Genomic DNA, 26,669 nt, shown 5'->3' on the forward strand with positions numbered 1-26,669 from the left:
TCTCTCAGCTGGGGGGGTGGGGGGGGGGGGGGGGGGGGTGTTAATGACTCGCTGCCTAGCTTCCTGTGTGGTCGAGAAGCTGGCCAATCAGGAAGCCACGCAGCGAGTCATACACAGAGCCCAGCTTCCTGATGGGCCGGGAAGCTGGCTCTAGGCCAATCAGGAAGTCGGGTGATGGAGCATGAAGCCAGCTTTCTGGCCAATCAGGAGGCCGGGTAATGACTTGTTGTCCAGCTTCCTCATTGGCTATCTTCCCGACCAATCAGGAAGCCAGGCAACGAGTCATTTCACCAAGTGACGAGAGAGCATGGAGCCGACTTCCCGGCCAGTCAGGAAGCCGGGCAGCATATAATGACTTGCTTCCCGGCTTCCTGATACTGGAAGTTCTGTTATCGGGCTAGGGTACGAGTACTTTCCCAAACACTCGGTATCACCACCGATACCAATACTAGTATCGGTGCATCCCTAGTTAAAAGTATTAAATGCCAAGAACCACTGTTGTTCATTTCTATACTGAAACGCACAGAGAACGCACATGTAATCAAGGAAATAGATGAAGCCCTTGTGTACCTTCAAATAAGCCCTGCAGAACACACTACCCCATGTGATTCCAGCCGACTGCCAAAGCAATGAGATCCCTTGTTCTCAGTCCTACACTAAACACATGCTGCTCTCCACATTTCTTAGCGGTAGACTAGAGTAGACTAGAGACTTGTACAAGAATATCAATTTTACAGAATATGAAGATCTGAACATTTCCAGTATGTTGCATAATTTCTCTGGTTGTTGGTCAGTTCTAACCCCTAGGCAGGGTCACCATTAGAAATCATTGGGCCCTGTACAGCCTACCTGACAAGGCACTCCTGATCAACCCCACCACCTAACTCGTTGTTTAAACCAATCAAGGGGTAAAACTAAATCCAGCTTTGTTTTCAAGTGATATTTATGGTTCTCCAGACCTAGTAGACATTCTTTGCAGCTCTTATTCAGCAAACTCATCAGGTCACAAACGTTTAGCTGCCTTGCAAGCTCAGGTTCAATGAACAGAAGCCTTCTGTAACAGAGAGTGGCAGGGTAGCGAAAATTCAAAGAGCAATGCAATACTTCATCAGAAAATTCCTGACTGCTGTAGGTGGATGGAGCCCATCTCTCAGGTGACCAGCCTGGAGGATTACCAGAAAAGGAGTTAAAACTTTTTTTTTTAATCCTTACCACAGTAAACAAAATGTGTGCAAAACTAAACACTGGACTGGATGTGGAGAAAGGGGCACCTTGCAGCTTTAAGCCCCTCTCTCTCTCTGCTCCCCAATTCTCCCCAGCTGTTTGTGCGTCCCCCCCTTCCTGGCTTTGATCTCGGACACAAAACCAGAAGATCAAACCTGCAGACCTGTGCTGGAGATTGAGCACTCCCCCCTGGTTCCCCTCCTCACCTCCTGTTGACTTTCAAAGGCAGAGGTTTGCAAATCAAAACAGCAGAGGGCCTACACACTGGGCACCGAGATAAGCCAGGACATGTCTGCTGTTTCCCTCCATTCTATCCTCCCCAGAACAAAGGACACATGAGGGGAGGGGGTTAGTTGCTCAGCAACAGCCTGTGTACTGCCCCTTCCCTCCCCTCTCATGCCGGCCCCCTCCCGGGACCTTTGTAGGTGTTGGTGGGAAGGCTGCATGCTCTCTTCCTCGCTGACTGGTGGACAAGAGGCTGCGCTGAGGCCGGTCTCTGTCTGTGGATTCAACCCTGTCTGTTCTGCTCCACTGCTGCTGTGAGGCCTGCTGGGATCTGTTGTTCTACCCATACTGGATGTACTCGCACGGGGCCTTGTTACCCGTTGGATTACCCCTTGCTGCACCTCTGCTCCCTGGACTACTAGCATTGTGACTCTGGACTTATTCCTTCCTTGGCCCGTTGCCTACCTTCTGGGTTGACTCTCCCCGTGGACTGCAACCCCCCAGGACCTAACCCCGGCCTTTGTACCTTGATTTGTATACCTGAATTCCCCAATAAACACCCCGCACGCCGGGTTCCATGTGATTTGCGTCTGTGTATTCTCTCTCTGCACTCCTAGTTCATCACAGTGGACTCCAGGCAAAATGAAAAGCAGTTCTGTGTTCCTTTAAAAATAAATGTATTTTTATATACATCTAGCAGAAGTACCTGAATCTGAAGTGATGGCCCCTCCTATCGCTTGCCTAACAGCACTGGAAAAAGGAGGAGCAGCATTAGGGTTCATGAAACAAACTAACAGTAGGTTAGTAAAATCCTATTGACTTTATTTAGTACACAACAGGTCCAGAGGCTGCATTTGACATGCTTTGCGCTGCATTTCTTTGGATGCAGCATGTCCTATTGGGGTGCATTTAAACTCCAGGCAATGCAGATCAAACGCAGTATTTTCAAATGCGGTGCTTTTGCTCATATTGCAAGCACAGCATTTGACAAGAACACTCGTCGACATGTGCCCTTATTAGCCTTCCAAGGTTTTGCTGTGTGCACATGTCCACTCAGGAAGCTGCTTCTGCTGCTGGTGGTGCAGTGACACCACTATTGACAGCTTCATTGTTGATCAAGTAACAAATTTGCTGATAACAGGCAAAGAATAATAATCGAAAAATCCTACATAGAACTCTGAGGGAAAGGATACATCCCCTCCTACTGATGCTGATGATAAACTAGTAAGATAGCATATGGGTAATGAAATAAGGATAATGCAGAAGGTAGCACATATTTGCAAGTACGCATACATAGTTCCTAATTTGCAATTTTAGAGTGTTTACACAAAACAAGGAGTAAAAGCAAAGTATTTATTAATAGGGATGCACCAAACTAGTATCGGTGCCGACACCCAGTATTTGAGCGAGTTCTCAGCCAATCAGCATGGAGCCGGCTTCACAAGCAATTTCAGAAGGCTTGCCGATTGCCCGGGAAGTCTGCTCCATGCTACCGGAAGTACCGGTACTCAGTATTGTCCAGTACCGAAATATAAATATCGGTATTTGTACTCCTTACCGAAAAAACGGTATAGGTGCATCCCTGGTGAGTACCCCCCTCCCCCATAATAGGAAGTTTTAAGGAAAAAAAAAAAAAAAAGCATGGAAAAAAAGTTAGTACATATACAGGTGAAACTCGATTAGAATATCGTGCAAAAGATAAATTTCACTAATGCAACTTAAAAGTTGCAACTAATATATGCATGCAAAGCAAGATAGTTCAAGCCGTGATTTGTCATAATTGTGATGATTATGGCTTACAGCTCATGAAAACCCCAAATCCACAATCTCAGAAAATTAGAATATTACATGCAATCAATAAAACAAGGAACTTACCCTTGGGTTTTCATGCTGGAAAGGGTGACTTCACCATTCTTCTGGTGAGATCTCAGGGAAGACTGAGTATCCCAAATCTCCTAAAACACTCCAGCACAGTCTAGGAGCATCTTTGTTTGAGATTTTGGGTACTCTTTCAACTCCAACAAAGCATGATAACATCACCCTCACCTGTGCACCACAGGAAAGTATATTTTAAACTTCTATCCCCAACAGGGTTTTTACTTCAGTTCTTTCACTGCAGCACATGCCGATAAAGTGGCCAGGTATGGAATTTAAATGTTGCACCTATATGTATAAATAAATGTTTGGATGTAGTCTATGGATGCACAGTGTACTAGTAACAATCTCTCCTATGCAGATACCAGTCAACCTGCTCATGGTTGCTATAGCACCACCTCGCTAAAGGCCTTATTCAGGAATGTGTGTGATGGAAATATCTCGATTGACATTCATGGACAAAAGTATTACATCCACGGCAGCACAGACCTGTAAACAGACACCTGGCCATTTCCTCTGCAGCCTGTCAGCTTTCTGTTAGAAGTGATCTGGGAGGCTGTAAAGCGGCTTAATCTATCCTACAGGCTGCAGAATATGTCACTCCCCCACCCTCTATATATCCCAGGCTCCATTGCCCCTCCTGCGCACCCGGGATGTCCAAGGCGGGTTTCTGTAGGGAAAATGGAGGAACTCCAGGACCCATCTGTTCTATGATTGTCTCTGGCTAGTATGAACCTGGAAGCAAAGCCCTTTGATGACTTTCAGAGTGGTCATTCCCTGGCCCTGACTGGAGAAGAAGCTAATCGAGCACGATGTGTGCTCATTTAGCCTTAGTGGAGAGCAGAGGTGACATTAGGGGTCTAAAGGAAAACCAGTCTCCTGCACTATACTATCACATGAGGGGCTCTTAGCTGCACCTAAGAGCCCCAATAAACCCCCCCCCCATACAAAACGCACAAATCATGTGTGCCCATGTACATAAACGATCGCGCCAAACAGGTTTTGCAGCACACACCCAAGTGAAAACAATTCTAGAGACATCATTCACGGTCGACTGTTAATTGACCTGTAAGGCCTTGTTCACACCAAATGCAGAGCAGATCCGCTCAGGTTTCTGCACACGCAGTGCAGTGGGTTGTGCCGCGTTCCGGGCCGTTTTTGGTAACATTTTTTTTTTAGTTTAACATGGGCTTTCAGTGCGTTCCAGGCATTTGCATGCGTTTTTGATGCATTTGCATGCGTTCCAGAGCAGCTAAAATAGGGCTTGCTGCATTTTTTTCACCTGCTCTGGAACTGCACGCTGCAATGTGAACTGGAGCAAAAAAATACCATTGGAATACATTGGACGCAGTTTTGATCCAGTCTGCTCCGCGCTTGGTGTGAACAAGGCCTAAAGGCTTTTCAACGTCGCTTAAGGACAATTTTCAGTGGTTTCGCCATTTCATGGGCACACATAATTTTAAAGACTAGACGTGTTTGGTATCTATTAATTATGCGCAATCTAATCTTTAGGTTTTGGAATAAAAGTGGGTATTATAATTTGTGCGCACTAAAATTAACACATCATGCCCATGGTTGCGCTGCTGTAGAGGCGTGTTGCCCTATTGTCTTGAGATGCCATGCAAAAGAAATGGTATCACTACACTCAAATGCGTGCGTAGAGTGGTATTGCAGTGCAAGTATGATCCTGGTCTAATTGGAGCCTGCTGTTTTACAGCATGGTTTGCTTTAATGACTGCATCCAGAGTTGTGAGAAATAATTCACTGCTATTACAAGGTCCAGATAAAGATGTAGAACATGTAAACATAATATAGGCATATAAATTCAAATCCAGACTTCTTTTTCCATCACAGAAAAAACACCGTAGTAAACATTACTATATAGAGGGAATGATGGTTTTATTGTATTACACTGCCACCTTGTGTTTACTAAGAAGAACACTAAGAATATTAAAATGGTGGATATAAAGCCTTAATTAAAAAATAAAAACACAAAATGGTGGCTATCCAATTTAGCATCCACAGTAAACATAACTAAGCCATTGAAGGGCCACCATCACAGAACAAATACTCCTATTTATGTAGTACTGTAATTGTGTTCATAAAAGGGCTCTTGAATTACATATTGAAAAATAAATATATATGATATATTTCCTCCTTTCCTCTATTAGAGTTACAGACACAAATTGCGTGAGAAAAAACAAATGATATGCATTACAAAGATTATAAAAAAAAACAACTAAATTGCATACAAGTCTAACCTGCTTCTGTGCTCTCAGTACTAAGCAAAACTATCCCTTAGATCCTTGGTTCTCAACTGGTGGGTCGTGACCCAAAAGTAGGTCGCGATCCCGTGTTCAGTGGGTCGCCGCGTGCCTTCCACTTCCCTACTCTAGAGGCTTCTCAGCCTCCCCCTAGTGCAGCACTGTCGGTTCTCAACCAAGCAGCCATTCATATGCTGCTCGGCGCTGAGTGCCCACTTGAGGTGGGCTGGGTATATGGCTGCGAGGGAGCTCCATCTTTACGTGTATTGCTTACAGCTTTATCGTGTGCCCCATAGAGGTGCCTGGACCAAAGTGATGTCGCATTCTGGCTCCCATCACCTCTACAGGGCGTGCAAGGGAGCTGTACAAGCAATACACATGTAGATGGAGCTCCCTCACAGCACGGCAGTCTGCACTGGACCACAGGCTGAGGATCCACTCCAGTTCTCGTTAAGTAGGGAGACTGGATGGATCTTAAAATAAATATATATTTTTGGAGTGTATACGTCTGTGAGTGTGTGAGAATGTGTCTGTGGTTGTGTGCGTCTGTCAGTGTTTTTGAAGGTCCGTTAACACTAGTACAGTGTGATAATTGAACAGTCCTGTGCGATTAAAGCACTGTACCATGCAATCGCCCCTACTACACGTTCTGGTGTGGGAGGTACGTTGTTTTGCCATTCATTTGAATGGCACCCCAAACGCACCTCCCGCCCACAGTTCAGTCACCCGCACTGGAACACGCGGTAATGCAATGCCGTGCATTCCACTGCAGTGCGACTTGGGTCGCAATTTAATGACCAAAGACAAATGTGGGTCCTGAGGTTACACAGTTTGAGAACCACTGCTGTAGATCATCCAGGTGGGAGGGTCTAGCTAATGTAAGCACCTTGTCAAGTATCACTCTAAAGAAAGGCTCACTTTGGTAACCCTCAGAACATTGTTGAGAATACCTAAAACATGTACCTTTAGCTCCATGCATCTAGCAAAAGCAAGTGGCGGTAGGAGACTATAAATCCTAGAAGTCCTGTATACAGCACTGCTGCCGAGGCTACAATGCAGTGAACTTTTGTTTTTTTTGGCCAGTTGTAGAAACTGGCCAAAAAAATGTATAGCTTCCTCCAAATGGAATGTTAAATTGTAATATATTTCAAAATGGCTTCTGCAAGTGATGCTACGTCTTTAAAAAAAAAAAAAAAAGGTTTTCCTATAAATGCTGCCATATATTATCTGCTTATTCTCACAGTGCCACAGCTGGTACAGCAATGCCTGCGTTCTGGTGCAGTCAGAAAAAAATACTGCATGCATTTTTCTGTCCGGAACGCAGACATTGATGTGCCACGCATTCGGGGGCGGGCAATCGCACTGCGGCCGGGGAGCATGGCCATTGACTTCAATGCACCGCCACTCCCCCTCCCCTCCTGAACGCAGGGAGCTGGCCGGGATGCGATAAAGTACAAAATCAGGCTGGAGCGCACTGTTTGTGGTGTGATATAGCCCTGAAACCCATAATTCAGACACAATCAAATGTAAATAGGCGTCATATCCACCAAAAGCTGAAGGTGGAACCAAAGCACAGCTAAACCATCTACAAAAGCTACTCAGCAAGGCATTTTCTTATAGCTGGTGTGTAGTTCTAGAACCAAAAAAGTGCCCCAAGACTAGCTAAAAATTAAAAAAATTCATACAAAAAAAATGACAACCCGAGAAATGTGTAACATAAATAAGGCCGATATAATAGGCAAATTAAACGTAAGAAATTTGCACCAAGCACAATGATTACTGGGCATAGCCTGGAGGGTCCATCTTATTTAACAAGGTGATAACTGAATAAGAGCCACATCTACTCAGTAAGTGCTGAGCTGACCAGTTCTTTATAAACGGGTCCCATGAATGATTACAATATAAAATCATCCATTCTTTTCCAGCACAAGTAAAAGGATAGTTACCCAAAATGCTACTGAAATCAGTCTGGCCAAAACCAAAAGGTATGTAATATGACTGAAATATGTAGGCTACCATTGCACACCTCACCTTCTGAATATTGTAACGGCCTGGCCATTATACAAATCCAATGCTTTTAACCCTTTTGCTGTTATAACTATTGCGGCAGCATAGACGGCATGTAAACAAACTACTGGCCACTACAGCAGTCGGGAATGTGTTTACCTTTTTCCCCCCGGCTGCTGGCTATGAAGTGATTCAGGCAGATTTTACTTCTACATGCTTCCCCAAATTACGAACCCTCTATGATTAGTGCAGAGAGTGGGGTAATCGGCTGTGCCATAAATTTACCCAAAAAGAGAACAGTACATTTTTATTAACCATTATCAGGGAGGAGAAAAACAGAATGACCAAATACCAATATAAAAAAGAAATGTGATTTTTATTTAAGGCAATACTGGGCTACTTCACAAATTACCACCTTAAATATATACATTGCTTCACGTAACTGTACATGTTCCATGAAATTTACAGAAATGTTAACAGCATAGCATACAAGGTTGTACTGCGTTTCAGTTAAAATTGGGCACAGGTAAATAGGAACCATTAGCAACATAGCAATTTTACCTGGATAAATAGGCAAAGTGCCTGAAGTTATCACCATTGAACGGACCCTCTGCAGCACAAGGATAGTGAGTGCCCACTGTGTGCTGCATATGTTAATCACCTGATTGTAGTAGAAGTCAGTTGATTATCCACTTAAGCTGGCCATACATGTATGGCATTTTCATGTGCTAAATGAGAAAAAAAAAATGCTTGATTACACCAGCCATGCTAAACAGCGTGGATAGAGGAATCTCCCTTGCCAGCTATTGTATTCTGACAGTCAACATACCCATACAGTGACTGTAGCCAACAATTTTCCACCCGCCTCTTGATTTATTTTTTTATTGACGTTTGCCAAGCGGGGCGGTTCTGGCAGAGCCAACGTTTAACATTTTACCCTTTCAGCCCTACATGTTCCAGTCATACAAGATCATGATATAGCAAAGGCAGGCCTAAAGATGTTAATTTATTAAGCCTGTCAGCATCTTTCTTTAGCTTCCAGCTTTGTATCCACCAGTGTTTTAACATCGTCCTGTGGGCCTGCTGGATTAGATGAACAAAGCCCATCCACCATCTTGTGTGACAGGACCACAAAGCTTGCCACTGAAATATATTTCCACAGAAATGATCAAAAGAAAATCTTCACCGGAATCCTATTTCCACCAACCTAACCTTTAAAAGTGGAAGTCCAAAACACTAAACAGACGGTCGATAAATATGTATGTGAACATTTTACTTCCGTTAAATGAATCATTCTGCTCAGCCAGTTTTGGGATTCATTCCGGTCCCTTTGCACACGCATAAGTGTCCTGTTTCACACCTCTGCTTCTTGGACATGGGTTAGAATGCAGATTTATGGTCCAATATTCATGCCTGGGGCAGTGACAATGGTGCAAACTTAACTAGGAAATAAGTATGCACAGTGTAGCAAATCACAAGAATTTTTTGGACACCATTCCAGACAAAATAGCAAACATTATTTCAAAGTATTTAGCCGTTTGTCTCAAGTTAAAAAACTTGAGTCAGAACCGACAACCCATAACACTAACCCTACACCTCAGGTAAAACCAAGTAGCATCATGGCGATACTACTTAGAGATCATTATGTAATGGTTTAAAATAGGGCAATTACTGGTGCCAAACCAAATGGCTGACATGTTTTAAAGGTAACTGCTAAATAAATTTGAAGTGGTGAAAAAGGGCCATCTGCCTTAAGAGGTGCAGAGTCAACGGATAAGCGCTGAATGGACATTCAGGCACTACATAGCACAACAAGGCTTGTAACATTTAATGCATCAAATTCACTTGCCTTATTCAGGCAGATTTTATCATTTGGCCTAAAGAGTAAATTTAGAGTGAAGTTTAGCAACTTGTTATTGTAATGTACCAAATAAAATGCTTAACTGAACATTACTGTAAATTGTAAAGATATTCCCTGTAACTGGTTAAATCCCAGCCTAAATTTTCCTTTTAGGCCCATATGACCTCTACTAATATTCATCAAAATATCCTGCTTGTGGCATTCTGCTGTACAAACATCCAAAAGAGCCGATTGGGATGTAACTGCTATCAAAAGTCCTGAACGCTTGGTATGTTAAAATGTCATCCAACTAAATATCAGCAATATATCCACTTTTGGGAAATTCAGCAAATATCAGTCACATGATTAACATACAGACTTTCTAGCTTTATTTGGCAATGCTCTATGTGGGAATTTGCTATGTAACACCCTGACTAGCAATTCTGTATAGCTGCATCTCTGTCATTTGGGTAACTGTCAGCAAAAGTAAACAGAATCTTTTTGTGAATGTACATCAATCATGTGTTTATCATTTAACCCAAAGAAAAATATTTCCCACACTAAAAACATTATTGCTTCCTGGAGATTACATTTAAAGCAATATTAAAGTCAAAAGGGTTTTAAGCCATTTCAAAAGCTGATGAAATGACTTACAATGAATGCTGCTTCTTGATGTTTACAAGTTTTAGTTTCCTGCAGAATCAGCTGGTCTCCTGAGCACTGGTCCTGACTTCCTGTTTTAGAGTGACTCCTTTCTCAAGCAGAGTTCTTTGCAGTCACTCGTGTGTGCTTGTAAGCTGTGTGTCTCCACAAAGGAAATCATGCTACTCCCCTCCTCCAAGCTAGTAGATGACCAGTTGCTGGAGTCTGCCATCTCTTGTGATCTTGTACTGGACAGAAGGTTCAGGGAAACTGAGCTGAGAGACTTGGAAGCAGCTACTCAGAAAGATGATTTGAAATGTTTAGGCAAAAATGTAAAGCAATGCTTTCCTGGGCAATGTATATTTGTTTGATCAGGAATCATAATTGAAAAACAGTTGGAGTTTAAAACTACTTTAAATGTTTATTTAGCCAAGAGACAATTCTGGTTTATGCAGAACAAAAGACTTCCGTTTAACTTAACTCCAATGAACAAGTGATTGGCAACATTTGTACTAGGCATGCCTTAGAAAATAGGCAAAGAAGTGGCCAAGAACATGGTGTGGTAAGTGCACTACCAGATGATCTATGTACAGAGCCACTATAAAAACTGCACCTGCGAAACAGAATATATGTCCAGTTACATTTTAAACAGGACTTTAAAATGTGCAGCCTCTTGTGCAGCCAAATTGGGATAACACCAACTTTATTTGTTCAATGTTACTAGTCATATACTTTATTTATACTAGTCATGTACTTTATTTAAAAAAATACAGCTTACCTTTTTAGATCCTCATTCCTGGGAATTCTAGGATTGAAAAATCTTAGTTCTCAGTTTGAGGGGAGTTTTATTTACTATAATAAACCCAGGTTTGTACTGTGCTGGCAGATTTCATCATCAATTGTAAAATGTATGAGCAGGAGTGTCTACCCTAACAAAGGGTTAAAGATCTCAAGGCATTGTACATCAATGCACTTAAATAAAACAAAAAAAACCCCACACACACCTCTCCCATAGTCTGTATCCCTATCCATTTTCTGCACACTTCCATCTATTTGAATCACTAGCAGCTGCCTGTAGTCCAATGTATAATCCTGCTCCAAACAAACAGCTAGAAAGGCAAGGTATTTTTATTATTAGGTATGCTGTGTGATTGGGAATACAAACCACAAACATATAGTGGGGGTTTCTCAAAGCCGACTGCAATAGTGGAAATACACTTTAAGGTTTTTTTGTTTTTTTTAAATACATATTAACCTTTGTATAGGGAATTCTAATTCAGTACATACAATGTGTGGAGTAAGTTGCTGTAGAATTACTATTCAATCAAAAACTAAGAAGAAAATGCCCATTGCTTTATTACGGCATAAAGTAGAATGGGTGGTGCAGCTTGCTTTCATTTACCTGTTGGCACCTTGCTGAAATGAAAGGTTGATGTTTAAAAAAAATAAAAAAGATATAAAAGGAATAACCACATTACAGGATCCAAGCTAAAAGGTGAACACTTCTACAGACACCTCAACATAGCAACCTGGTTGGGGGGAGGTCATTGCAACCCATCTATCTAGAACTGAAAGGTGAGGATTCTATATATTTCAGTTGTAGTGTTGCTGGAGGGGGAAAAAAATACACAATAGCAACCACAAAGAATTTTAGACTGGACAAACAACTTGCAGAGGAAATCTTAAAACAGCAGGAGTCTCCACCTCTTTATGAAGTCGTACAGAATCTGTTTACAATAAGAGGTCTGAAACAGGGGTTCACGTCCAGCTTCAAGCTGAGAACCTCTTTAATCCCACACAAACTGATTTCGGGCCATAAGCATTATATATGTATGCTGTAAAGTAACAAGGTTTCAAACATTCACACAATAAAAACTTTCAATATATGTTCTGTATAAGTATTTACATAAAATGTGCAACCCAAGGTAACTCCAATACAAATTCTCTTTTAAAAAAGTGATCACTTGATTACAAATTAAAATCCAGAATATAAATGTGAATTTAATAGTTTACACTTAGGCAGCAAATGTGTTAATGTGATATTTACAAAGGAAAATGCACAAAGGGCAAACAGAGAAACCCAAAAAAATTATATACAAAGTACATTGTTATACAGGACTGTGAACTTGGTATATATACACCAAATATCACACACAGTACACAAATTGTTAAACTGTGGAAATGACAATCAGTAGAAATATTGAACTTTTCATATATATATATACAGAACTGAATAAACAGTAATCTAGTCCCATAGGGATAAATGGAATAAAAACTATGCACGACTTGCGCCATGGCATATTTTTTCTTTTTTCTTTCCTTTTAACTTTTTGGCCATGTTAGGTCACTCGCAAATTAGAAAAAAAAAACAAACTCATAAAAATACATTTGCATGCTTGATGGTGTCTAGTTCACAATAAAAATGAATTCTGACTATTCTAGGATCTCCCTATAAGGTGATTTTGCTATCTAGGTCTACATTTTGTTCTTTTGAAATGCTAGCAGATTCATCTCTAAGAATGGGGTGTTTTTTAAGAATCACAGCAGGTTTCAGTTCATTGAGCTGCTTCACAACAAGTTCGATGTAGTCATTAAATGCCTCAACTAAAACAATCTTTACATCTTCTACGTTAGGTAGCTGCGAAGGGTTAGCAAAGACTAAATATATATTGGAGTCAGAGTCTTCATCCTCAGACACTTGTGGCTTTTCCTCAATAGGCTGCTGTTCTGCTTGTGTGGCCATGTTTGAATTAGGTTTTTCTATGGTTTTCTTTTCCTTGACAACGGATTCTTCAATGAATTTAAGGAATGAAACCTCAAATCCCATAGGTTTGAAAGAGCTCAAGTCAAATGCTGGCGTGTCCTCAGGTGCAGTGTCGGTAACTATGGTCTCTTCATCAAGTGCGCAGCTAGATTCAGCAGACTGGGTTTCAGATGTAGCAACTTTTCTTTTTTTATTTGGTGTGGCTTGCTTTTGCTTATTGGTTCTTTTTACAGCAACAGCAGTCCTTTGTGGCTCGGAATGACATGAACTTGTTTCCTGGAGGTCATTACTGACACAGGAGGATGCCGTAGCTTGGTTTTCTGAGCCGGAGCTGTCCTCATTACTTAGTTTTGAAATGAATAGTTCAGTAAGTTCGTCCATCTCGTCTTTGTCATTTTCACTCTGTTGAGAATTGGAAATCGTGGATTCATCTCCACTTTCGAGGACACTGGGGTTTGATTGTTTTTGCTGGGTATCGGTGGATAAAACGGTGGCTTCTGTGATATCTGGTTTTGTAGGGGTAACAGCTGGTTCAATGCTGGGAGACGGAATAACTTTAGCTGGGGAGCGACTACGTCTTTTGCAAACAACCAGTGTTTTTTTGTATCTTGAGATAAATGGCCTGGATAGTTTGTGGGATTTATAATGTCTAATAATATTGTGTTCACTAGCGACAACAGATGTACAACCGCGTATCATACATGGGTATTGTTTTGTATTACTCTCAGGGCAATCTGCTATGGTTGCATCTTTATCCTTCAATGAATAAGTATGTCTTCCATATTTGAGAGTCAATGGTCCGGGTTTCATTTGCTCAGTTTTCCCTGTGACATCTTTGAATATTTTGCTGCCTTTACATCGCTTTGTTTTAGGAACTTCATTGCCTAAAGCACCAGATTTTTGTTTGGGCACCCTGGGTCTTTCCTTATAGATTTTTTCTTCTGTGTTTTCTTGTTCACCAATACTCATTTTTCTTGGTCTGATTAAATGTTCCTTGTGTTTGTCTTTGTGCTTGTGAAAAATATGCCTAAGCAAATTTGACCGAGTAGCATAGACACGGTCACAGCCTTTAATATCACACTTGTACATTTCTTCACCATCAAACTTCACCTGCTTCATTTTTAAGCCGTGGGCGTCTTCGAGGTGCTCAATGTAACTGGTACAAGTTGTAAATGTAGCTGTACATTGACTCTGATCACAGTTAAACTTTCCTACACTTGCAGAAGACACTACATTTTCAATTTCGTCTGCAATCATCTCATGAAGTTTCACATAATGCTGAATTAAACTAGCAAAGGTAGCAAATATTCGAGAGCAATCAGTCTCAGTACATCGGAACTCTTGGATACCACTGTCTCCCTCCTCAGGCTCATTTTTTAGGTCCACTTCTGAGAATTTCGAAGCCTCAGGCTTGTGAACAGCTTGATAATGAAGCATTAAGCTTTGCTGTATACTGAAAGCTGCTGTACAGCCTTGATGAACACACCGATAAGGTTTATAAGAAGTGGGCCCCTGAGGAACCTTGGGTTCTTTCTGCATTGCTCTTTTGCGTTTACGTTCTTCCTTTCGTTTTCTGTTTATTTTTGGGCCTCTCTTGTTTTTCTGATCTAGTAGTAGAGGTTTTGACTCTTTAATTGGCATTTCAGCAGGTTGCTTTACTTCATCTTTTGGGGATTCTTCAGCTTTTACAGGTGGAAATTCTTGAAATTCTTCAGGTTCTTGCTTTGTGAGCACTTTTACATCATGCGACTCTGCACACCTTTTCACTTCAGGGCTTCCATTTGGCATTTCAGAGGAAGAAAAGTCATTACTTTCACTTGCAGATTTTTTACCATAAGGCCTTTTAATTTTTAATTTGACCATTTCCTCAGATGTAAAATTGTGCATTGCTTGACAGTGGGCTCGAAGATTTGAATTTCTGGTGAAAGTTTTTGTACATGAAGGAACAACACACTTGAAAGGGGCAAACTTTAGCTGATGCTTTTTGATCTCTTCGAGTTTGTCAGTTGTGTAGAAATGAACTTTTGTATAATGCTTAAATAATGCATCCTTAGTCATTGCACAATAGTTACAAGTCTCCTCTCGGCAAATAAAAGGTTTTGCAATGTTTTTATCGGATATTGGTGAAGATACTTCAGAGGTTTGTTCAGACACAAGACTGTGACTTGGATTGGGGACAATTACACTGGACATAATAGGCATAGGTTCACTAGAGGCGCACTTCTCTTCTAATGCTGGAACATGTTCAAGCATTACACTATCCACAAGTTGAAGATGCTGTACCAAATTCATGATCTCTAAAACTTGGTCATCATACATGGTAGTGGTTTCTTGGGTTGGAGAGACTGAGCATACAGGTATGTTCATTTTGTTAAGTGGGCTAGCAGCAGTACCAGCTGCCATTACATTGTGCACCAGCCCAGGTAAATCATCATCTATACTACCATTCACTGCAGTCTGGTTTTGGGGCAAAGCAGAGCAAGGTTCTTGACCATTACTATTGATGGTATATACTTCAGTAGCAGCAGGACTCAAGTTATCAAATGTCCTCTCTCTAAAGTCTTTGTGTATATCAAGCTTGTCAGCGTCTTTGCACTCAGATGTGTTGGGTGGTTTGCTTTTTTCTTGATTTACAGCAAGTTGACATAATGCTTGCGTTTCTGAGCTAGCCTTGATGCTTTCATTTAGACAAGACATGAACAGTTCTTTGTCAGCATTGCTCAAATTCTTTGCTATATTTTCTAGTAACTCAGAACCATAGGTCATAAGGTTTGGCTGCATATCCATTGACATTTGCAGATTTCCTCCCACAGCTGCCAAAATATTTCTTGCTAGTTCATGTGTAGCCTCAACTGCCACAGGTGCGTCAGTCTTCTTCTTTTTCTTAGAAGTGCTGTTCCTTTTCTTGGCAGGGGTTATGGAAGAACTAAGAGGACCACTAATTACAGACACTCTAGTACTGCTTACTTGTTTCGGTAAATCATGGTTTTCCACAGCTGAATTAACCAAAGGATTTGAGCGTAAATCATTATTAGTATTTATGGGCTGCCCGGGAAGATGCACTCCAACAGAGTTATTAGCATGAAGGGTTCCTAAGCTTGGAACATCTTGTAAACTGGAGGTGGTTGTTACGGCTTGCGTTTCAGCAACATTTGATGGGCCAACTGTATTTATTTGTGGGGAGCTGGGCACACAGCCGTTCGACTTGCTATTAGAAAATAGTCTGTTACCATCATTTTCTGAGTCTACAAAATTTTGTTTAACAGTATTAGCTTTGTTTTCATTATGGCTAAAACTGGAAACACTAGGATGTGAAAATGCAGTAGTTATATACTGAGCACTTTCATTTCCAGGCTGGCCAGATGAAAGAAAATGTTCAGGTTTAGCAATCACTTCAGAACTAAAGGTCTGCTGGGGTGATGGTGGTAGCACCTGCGCTTTTTGGTTTGGACTAGTTGACAGAATCATGCTTGCCAAAACAGAAGGCTGTCCATCTTGTGGACCCAGTGGAGGAATGCCATAATCATTGTGTGGCTTACATACAGATCGTTTTGACAAATGGCCACCTAAAGATCGTGGGTTAGTAAAAGCTCTAAAGCATCTGCTACAAATAAACTTGCCATCTCTGATAATAGCAGGAAACTTTGCACGAGGACTATGCTTTACCCTTTTCTCTTTATTTCTTGCTGGCCTGCTAGTAGCGTTCGTTTTGTCTGCCGAGTTTGAAAGCATGCTAGATGATTTTTCCAAATTAAAGCTTGCATCTATGTCTGTGTTGTCAACTTGTTTGGAAAATGATGCGTCTGTGTCAACATCTTCTTTCATGAACACTGAATTTGCAGCTTCACTTCCAGTTAAAACATGATCTGCACCTACTCCGAGCTGAGAAAACATTGTGCTTCCACTAAGTGAAGACATAACCGGCAAAGGATCATTTTCTGTTGGCATTGGGAGAAATGGATCAGACCCATTTTCAAATTTCATAGGTAAAACTTTTGCCAAATCCTCAATTTGTGAAGTCATGCCAGCATTATTTAGATTTCCAACCTCAGTGCTCAACAGAGTTTCTGCAACATGTTTGGTAATTTCTTGGGTCATAACAGTTTCTACAGGACTCAGTAATGGGTTCACCAAGTTTTCAAGATGTGTTGGGAAGACTGAATTAGGAAGGTGTTGTAACTGATTACAGAAGTTGTGGTTTGCAGTGCTCTGTAGGTTTGGTTGGATGGTAGAGTTATTTGGGACATCTGGTCCCAGGAGTATGGAATAAGTACATTTCTCATCAGTTGGTGGGAGTGATGTTCCAGGTTTTTGTTTCTTTCTATTCTTGCGCTCTGTCTTAAAATAATCATAATGTACTGGGTGAGTACTCTTCATGTGTTTGCCTATGCTTTGAACAGAATTATATATGCGTGTGCATCCATCAACATTGCATTTAAACCTTTCATTTGGGGCAGGTGCAACAGGGGTAATCGGGACATCACAGACTGGTGGCAAAACATTTGAGAGTGCATTGCTTGTTTCAAGAGACAATGATAAAATGTTTTCAGATTTAGAATTTTCTTCATATCCAGACATAAGATTATTTCCACACAATTGGCTAGTTTGGTTGTGTAGATTAAATGACATTATATTTATTTGTTCTTGACCTTCCATTTTTATTTTACCAGCATTTATTACACCAGTTTGAACTTTGCTCGAGTTATCTTGGCAGCTGTTTTTCCCATCCTGAAATAACGACAAATGTTGTACTTCAAAACCTGGGAGTGTCATCCTTGGTGTTTCACTGACATTGTCTATAATTCCACTTGGAAGAAGCTTGTTTTGGTTTAATAGATCACTAAAGCCTTCAGGCACAGATGGCAGTTTAAAATTTCCTAAATCCCCTGGAAAAGCTGTGGGAGCCAGCATCTCAGCCTTAGGTAGCATATTGTGATCATTGGAGGGTGATGCTAAAACCTGAGTTAGCAGATTTGTAGTGGGTAGAAAATGAGCAGCAGGTGTAATAAGTTGGTCTAACAAATGCTCAGAATTTGTCATTTCACAGGTGCTGACAGTTGCCATTTTCTGTGACTGTAGTGATGTTTCAGGTACACCGGAATCTTTAGTTATAACAGAACCTGAAGTGTTTGCCGAGTGTAATGACTCTACCTTAATGTTGATCACATTACCACCTGGAAGCAGTTTTTCTTCAAACTCAATACCTTCAATCTTTACAGTTGTCTTTGTCACCTCAGTAAACTCTCCACTTTTACTGGATTCTGGAAGTGCAGTTTCAGTAGCATGCTCTCTTAGGTGCTGTTCTAACTGAAGTTGAGAACGAAAGATCTTTCCACAGTCAGCAAGCTTGCAAGTAAAAGTGTTATAGTGTTGTGCTTCGTGGTCAAAAAGCATGTAAGCTGCAGAGAATATTCTCCCACAGTTGGGAAACATGCATCTTGCTTTAAAATGTCGATGTTCCTTTCGATGTGCCAATAAGTCTGTGTAAGTCTCAAAGCTTGCCTTGCATTTCATTTGTATGCAAATGTATGGTTGGCTTCCACAGTGCATCTGTAAATGATCATTTAGGTGAGTCAGGCTAACAAACTGCCGCCTACAATACTGGCAAACTACTTTTTTACTTTGTATCTCAAGGAAACGTGCAGCTTCTTTACTGTCCTTGTGCCCCCTCACATGTGCAATTAAATTTTTGAAGTACTTAAATCCTTTGTTGCAAAACTGTACAGGACAAGGGAACTCATTGACTGGTTTTTCAGGGTGAAAATTCCCAGATTTATCTTTGTCATCATTTTCATCAGAATTGTCATTATCATTGAACACTATAAAGTCATCTGAATAAAGAGTGTTCTTTTTCACTTGCCTCTCTTGCTTCGTAATGGTTTCTGGTTTTTTAATCTTACAAACAGGCTCCTTTTTAGGTAACTTTGGCAATCGCTTGAGAGGTTTCATAGTTTCCAGTCTCTCTTTGCAGGATTGCTTAACATGCAATGTTACATGAGGAATAAATGTCTCTTTAGTGGTGTATTGTTTTGCACATATTGGGCAGCTGTAGATGCCATCCATGCAATGTTTTTGTGCATGACGAATAATCCGATGGCCGAGAAACTCCTTGTCACATAACACACAGTACTGCATATAAGCTTGCCAATTTCTAAATCTAGCTGACACATATCCATGTTCTCTCATTTTTTTAATCGGCCTCTGTCTTTGTTTTTTCCTGGTAAACTCCTGAACAGGGACATCATCAAAGCTTTCAAGTCCATTTCCTGTAACATCCTTAGTCAATTCCTGGTAATTATCCATTTGATCATATGCTTCATTGTCATTCAGCTCATCAATAGAAGACACAATAGATGCCTGTTCTCCCATTAAAGCCAGGCATTGACGCTTTAAAGTTTTCCAGTCCCAAAACTCTGGATCGAAAGGCCATCTGGTTTTTAAGACCAACAAAAGTTCACACCGCAGCGAGTTTGGTACAGGAAGACTTTCCTCATCATATTTTTGGTCTGGCTGATTGTATAGCATTTCAACAGCATAGTAAGCATCCACAGTAGGTTCCAAAAGAAACTCAGTGAGTTGACAGGCTCTCTTAACCTCCAGATCATCAGGTAATAAACAGGAGATTGTCTTGCAGATAGAGATTTTAACCTTGGCATTTTCACTTGACTCCAATCGTAGGGCTCGTACACACAATTCAATACAGGTTGGAAGTCCTGCAGCTTCAGTCTAGAGCATAAAAAAAAAAAAAAATTACTAAATTGGCACCACATTTGGTAAAAAAAAGTTTTGGTATGCAAAAACACTGTATGGCTCATTGATATAGAACCACACAAAAAAATTGACAAAGAACAGCCAAAAGGAAGAGTGGTACAAAGTTTACCATACATTCACCAATGCATAAACAGTGATAAATTCCAGATTGCTTCCCAGAAATCTTAGTTGAGTATTAAACCTGCCCTTAAATAAATTTTTATACTTTCCTAGTATCATATTACATATGTTGATACTCCCCAACATGTAAGTGCCTAAAACGCACTCACAAAGAGTGTGTGCTTTGTAAAGTAACAGCAAAAAGTTTCCCAGCACACTCACCAGCCAGCATGCAAAAGAAAATTGTCTCACCGCTAAGGTTAAAAACAGAGGTTTAGTTACAAGTCTTCTGCAGAAAGCCGCACAGCCGCGCCAAGGCAAAAGATAAAATTGGGTGCAGGTTTGTCAGGAGGAAGCCCAACCTCCCTTAAAAGGCACAGGGACGCACAAGGGACCCCGCCCATCACAACGGCAGCTGAGACCCCCCCATGCGTCACTGCACCAAATCAGTCAGGCAAAACAAATGGAAAACGCACTCGTCAATTTGTTACCAGCTTTAAAGCAAGGTGCACATGTAAGGGAATGTTTGCCATTTGTTTTGCTTGACTGATTTGGTGCAGTAACACACAGGGGGTCTCAGCTGCCCTTGTGATGTGCGGGGTCCCTTGTGCATCCCTGTGCCTTTAAGGGAGGTTGGGCTTCCTCCTGACGAACCTGCACCCAATCTTTTGCCACATGTGCTCCAAGATGGAGACTCTCATAGTTTAGAGTTAGGACCGCACTATATAGAGGTGCCTTGGCGCGGCTGTGCGGCTTTCACATTTTCTGCAGAAGACGTGTATCCAAACCTGTTAGCCTTAGTGGTGAGACAAGTTTTTTTACATGCTGGCTGGTGAGTGTGCCTGGAAACTTTTTGCTCTTACTGTTTAAAGGCATTCCATGTGCACCTTGCTGTAAAGCTCGTAACAAATTGAATGAGTGCGTTTGCCATTTGTTTTTCTTTGTAAAGTAGCCACCACGTCAAGCCCAATCCCGTGATAGACTAACTTTAAAGGAGAACTATGAGGCGAGTAAAAATCACTCAGCCTCATAGTTCTAGCCGGCCTGTGACAATGAAACGGTCACATGTCGGCTCAATAGATCGGGAAGTGAGCGAACACATACCGTCGCTCGCTCACTTCTCGATCCTGTCCCGGCAGAGAGCCGTGACTATCACTCACGGCTCCCTGCAGGGATTCCCCCCTCCCCTGTCTGATCCTCCAGCGCTGACTGGCGGAACGGATGGGGGAGGGGCGGATACAGCTGGCTCTGCCTCTAGATGGTGTCTCAGTATACCGCAAGCTGTAGCTTACGGTATACTGAGCTTTGGGTGACAGGAGGACGCTAGTTTATGTCCTCACGTTACCCTTAGGAGAACTATGGGGAAAAGCCCTGACCCAACAATTCTCCTTTAATACAAATCGGTTAACTAAACGTGAGATTGTAGTTCATCACGGGAGTGAGCTTGGAGCGGTGGCTGCTTTACAAGACACACAGGGACCATGGGGAACAGAAGTAGCCACCCTCCAGAAGGAAGGACAGTGTCGGCACTAATTCAGAGATGATTTGAGGATCTATAGCGGAGTAATGCACAAATACAATACATTTTTGTTAATAGGTAAGGTACTTGAATACATTTTTTAGATTTAATGTCGGAGTTTAGTGACACTTTAATGGAACATCCATCACTCTAAATGAACACCAAATCAATAACTGGTAAAGTTGTTGGTGAAAAACATAAAATTCTAGTTCCGAATTTAAAAAAACCTGTAAAAATTTGAAATGTAATGCTTACCTCTGACTGAATAACTTTGATGAGAAAGAAGATATGGTACACGGTTTTTGTCAGCTGAGACAGTTGGCGACATATTTCCAGATATACCTGGATAGATGGCTCAACCCTCCTTTGTAGTTTGCTCCAGAACAGCGTTAATTCCCTGTAAAAATAGACAAAATACTGAGATAAAAAAACCTCAAGGTTAGATACTAAAACAATTTCACTGCCAGAGTCAATTCTGTAAATGAAAAAATAATCTAAATATTTTTTTTTTTTTGTGTGACGAGAGCTTCAGTCACCGGAGCAAGACTGTTTCTAACACTTGGCCCTAGAGATGTTGCTGAAAGCCACACTGACGCAGTATTGCTTATCTCTGTGAATGGCCACTAATTTTGAATTCCAATCTGGGCCTGTGCCATTTTATAGAGACTCTGCTTCCACTGTGAAACACATGACAATGAAAAATGTGCTTCTTCAAATGCAATTAAGCTTTATAGCTTAATTTTTTAAAGAAAAAATGTCATTTATTTTTACCTAATTAATATCTCTTAGGGTTATGGCTAGTCTTTGAGGGTTTTTGGGTTGCCGAACGGATTTGAAACAAATCAAAGAAATAAATTATATATAGAAACATTACAATGTAGGTTTAGACTAGTCATTTTTCAAATTGCAAATAAACATTTTTAGACGTTTGTGCAATTCCATTATAAAAAATGTATTACACTTGAAACGCCATTTACAATACTGTGCTCGGGTACACAAAGTATTAGCATCTATTAATGTTTTCAGTCCGCGTTCACACCTAGGCATTTTGTCGTTTAAAGCTTTGAGTTACAAAATGCTCAAGACAAGGAATTCCAAACATTTCTAAGGCCCCTGTGCACACCTGAGCATTTTGTCAGAAGCAGAAAAATGTCTTGTCGCTGGAAAAAGTACAAGAGCTACTTTTTGGCAGATTACAGCACTTTTGAGTCCCATAGACTTCAATGGGAAACACATGACAAGCGGTCTTGCGCACGTTTGTCGGTTTACATTGATGTCTCACAATCTGTCAGCTGAAAGGCGCGACCCAACGTACACTCGTTAGACGCATGCAAGAAAAGTGTAACAAACCACTAGATAACACGTGATAAGATGCACAAAACGCTGGTGTGAATGGGGCCTCAGGGTTTAGTGTACCCAGTGGCCAAAGCAATGGTAGTGATAAACATCAGAAAAGCAGTCAAAGGCCTTTACACCCCATTTAAACCTTTGCCCTGCAATAACATGTACTTTACAGAAATGCGTGTGCATTGGTGCAATGTGGAGTCAGTTTCAATGGCTCCCCAATACACCTTGTTGATGGATTTGCATTGCAGTGCACTACTGTGTGTTGCAGTGCCATGTGTCCCAAAAATAGTGCTTGCACTTTTGGTGTGTTAGGCAGCTTAATGTGGGGTAACAAACATTTGTTCTCTTCGGGCTTCTACCCCTATACTTGGGAGCGGCCAGAGAATAAATTCTGAGCTTGTATCAGGCATATGCCAAACTACTAATTACCAAATCATGTTGGGCAGATAAAAAAGAAATTCCTTGAATAGTAAAAGGTAAAAATTGTCTTTAGTATACAAAAAAGCCACATCAAATTTCCATAGCTATCAGCCATTGAATGCACACATTGCCAAAACAGCAAGATTTAAAATATTTCATGAAGGTATGCAATATACTGACTCGTGGATAGGATAAGAGAGAATGTATTGCCATTACCATGTTTTTGTAGAGTTAAGAACTTTCTATGAGCTACTGAACATTATTATCAGTGGCTAATCTAATTTTTTTTTTCCTTTTCAAAATAATGCTTAATCTTCATGAAAAAAGGAGCTCTGAAGAATTCTAAAAATGTAGGGTTAAGCTGCTGCCTCCAGAAGAAATGGACACAAGGCAAAAAAATTACTAGCTGTCTGAAACCCTTCCACCTCACAGTTGTATCAAGCAGTTTGGAAGGAAATGAGGGGAGGAAGCCGTGTCCCCTACTGGACATTGAGAAAATTATTGCAGGGTAAAAGCGAACATTCTATTTTCTCTATTGTCCATTGAGGGACACAGCTCTGAAGAATTCTGAGAGGTAGGGATGTTCAAAAGCAGTCCAAAACAGAGGAGCGAGCAGCATTAAAATTGGAATAACCAGCTCAAATACTCAAACAACCGCCTGAAGAACTTTTCTGCCAGAACTAGCATCAGAAGAAGGCAGAAACATCAACTTTCTAAAACAGAAGACCAACTTGCAGCCTTGGCCATTACAGAATCAAGCTTCTTTCTCAAACTACAAGTAGTACTAAAATGTCCTAGTAGAATGAGCAGAAACAGGAAAAGGGGGAACCTTATCCTGCAACTCATAAGCTTGAAGGACAACCTGACAATTCCACTTAGAAATAGTGGATCTAGAAGCTGTAACGTTTCTCATCGTTTTTCAGCACGTTTTTCCGTTCAGTGAAATGCGCATTTCACTGGCGGTATGATTTTTTTTTCCCCATTACTTCCTCTATTTTTTTTTATTTTTTTTTCACTTTCAAACTTCCTGCCGGCTCTGCCCCCATGCGACGTGGCCACCCGCAAGGGACGGAAACCGGAAGCCGCCGGAGGACAGAGCTGGGATCGCGGACAAGGTAAGACCTGTACGCTGTATTCCCTAGTGTGGCTCGGGGTTACCGCTTTGTTAACCCCGATCCACACTCGGGAATACCAAGGGAAATGTGCGGAAAAACGCCCCAAACAAGCTTCTGTACTTCTTTGGGCGTAGGGCGTTTTTCAGCGTGGTCCTACGCTCTGAAATACGCCCAGGTGGGAACCATGCCCAAAGGAAAGTATGGGATTTCACTTGCTGGGCATTTTACAGCACATCGATCAGCGCTGTAAAACGCCCAGGTGTGAACCAGGCCTTACAGTCAACATGGCATCCAAACAATGAAGAGAAATATCCTTAGGGTAAATTGGAGCTGGACAAAGTGGAGGTAAAACAACATCTTCATGAAAGGCATAAACCACCTTGGGTAAAAAGGAAACCTAGTCTTAAACTTGTCCTTATAAAGAACTAAAAAGGGCTCTCCACAAGACAAAGCAGATAACTCTGAAAACCCTTCCCGCCGACGCACAAGAAAGGCAAACGTTTGGAATAACAAAAGACAAAGAAATGACTCAGACAGGTTTAAAAGGAGGTTTTTGTAGAACAGATAAAACCCAAGTTCAAATCCCGTGGAGACAGAGGAGACCTAACAAGGAGTAGATACACATGGAAGTCCATAAATAAATGAACGAAGCAAGGAAGTAGAAGCAAGAGGACATTGAAAAAAAGGACAGACAAAAGCAGATATCTGACCCTTTACAGTACTTAGGGCTAAACACTGATCTACCCCAAGTTAAAGGAAACACAAAACTCTCAATATAGAAGAAGCATGTGTGGGAAAACCCCAAGGACTCACACCAACGAAAATAAACCTTTCATATACAGTGATAAATGTTATGAGTAAAATATCTATTAGCGTTAATCATAGTAGAAAAACAAATCTGAAATTAATTTACGTTTCATCATTTGGGTTTCAACAACCAGGCCGTTAAAGCCAGTGACCGAGAAGCAGGATGGAAGATTGGGCCCTGAGAACAGATCTGGTCTATCTGGAATAAGCCTTGGATCGTCTGCTAACAGATTAACCAAATCAGCATACCACACCCTGCAAGGCCAATCAGGAGCAACAACTGGAATTAATTTGTGTTCTATCCTTCGAAGCAGACAAGGAAATAGCGTCAATGGAGGAAAGGCATACATTAGTGTGTATTTATCCCACGGAGCTACCGAGACATTCACCGCATCTGCCGTTGGATCCCTTACTATGGACAAATCTGTCCACCTTGTTGTGACAAGAAGCCAGAAGAACCACATCTGGCATTTGCCAGCACCTCTGGATGGAGAGACCATTCGCTCAGATCCAGACGTTGTCTGCTGAGAAAGTCTGCCTGCAGTTTTCTATTCCTGGAATGTGCACCTCTGAAAACTGAAGTTCTGCCCAATCCAAGATCGAACACCCTTCCGTGACCACCAACACTCCTGGTGCCTCCCCAGTGATTAATGTATATCATCACAGTAGCCTTGTCTGACTGAATCCAAATTGGACACTCAGACATAAGACGGGTCCAGTGAAACGGTGGGAGGGGTTATGTCCTTAAAGTGACAGGCTTTTAATTTTTTTGCCTAGTGTCCATTTCTCCTAGAGGTAGCAGCATAAACCTACATCTCAGAATTCTTCAGCACTGTGTCCCTCAATGGACAATAGAGAAAAATGGATTTTCAAACAAATATTCTTGCTCAGTGAGATTCTATAACCACACACCTTAAGTGTAGTTGTGGACAGAGAAGGACAATTAGGTGGAATCTTAGCAGCAGCAAATAAAAACATTCAACAATTTGCCTTTAGAGTTCCGCTCTAAAGTTGTAAAAAATGCCCTTTGTTCATTTTGTTCACAACTTACCAGGCACAGTACATTTCACCAAACTGTAGCTGGCGGGAAAGAAATGCTGCACATAGAATAAGTGAGGTTTTCTCGTCTCCCTCAGACTCCAGATTACAGATCATTTCCAATGCATCCTTACAATCTACTTTGGCAATCTAAAGAAAACACAACAAAATATGAATAACTTCAAATATAAAAGAGCACCCACATCCAAAATTCCAGAACACCTCAGCTGAATGAAATTGCTCAGTAAGTGTGGGTAATATGAATAGACTGAGAACTGGCATATACAGTTTAGAAGGTTAAAATAATTTTTTTAAACTAGAAAGAAAAAATTACTTTAAAACCTTGAGCTAAAATTACTGCAAATTTTCTTTATTTGGGCAAGTCCAAAAATTTGATTATGATACGTCTTTTTTCAGCAGAAAGCCAAATAGAAAAAGAGGAGGCATGACAAGAGTAAGGGCTGGGATTTTCTCAAAGCACATTCTAGAGAAAAAACAAACAAACCTCTTCTATAAGCTTTATGTTTGGTGAGGCTGCACAAAGGCATTTAAGGTAGAGCTGTTTGAAGTGCCCTTTCTTGCTCATCTCTGGGTGGTCTGAGCATAGTTTTGCCATGGATGTTGCCTCAGCCACTTTGGTAAGTTTAAGAAGTCGCTTGATTCGCATCTCCAGTAGCAATGGGCCTTCCAAACACAGAAAAACATCCGCTGT

General features: G+C 41.2%; 1 protein-coding gene across 1 annotated transcript in view; it reads right to left on the minus strand.

The window, feature by feature from the left end:
- Nucleotides 1–12,415: 12,415 nt before the first annotated feature.
- ZNF292 (zinc finger protein 292) overlaps nt 12,416–26,669 on the minus strand; it is a 41,415-nt gene continuing 27,161 nt past the window's right edge. Inside the window, exons 6-9 of the mRNA XM_018554357.1 lie at nt 26,463–26,665; nt 25,971–26,107; nt 21,486–21,627; nt 12,416–19,567 (exon numbers count right to left, since the gene is read on the minus strand). Of these exons, the coding sequence (XP_018409859.1) occupies nt 12,527–19,567; nt 21,486–21,627; nt 25,971–26,107; nt 26,463–26,665 (7,523 nt within the window). The 3' untranslated portion in view covers nt 12,416–12,526. The remainder of the gene's footprint in view (nt 19,568–21,485; nt 21,628–25,970; nt 26,108–26,462; nt 26,666–26,669) is intronic.

The sequence above is a fragment of the Nanorana parkeri genome, unplaced genomic scaffold (assembly GCF_000935625.1).
Source record: "Nanorana parkeri isolate BGI_ZX_2015 unplaced genomic scaffold, ASM93562v1 scaffold154, whole genome shotgun sequence".
Lineage (NCBI taxonomy): Eukaryota > Metazoa > Chordata > Amphibia > Anura > Dicroglossidae > Nanorana > Nanorana parkeri.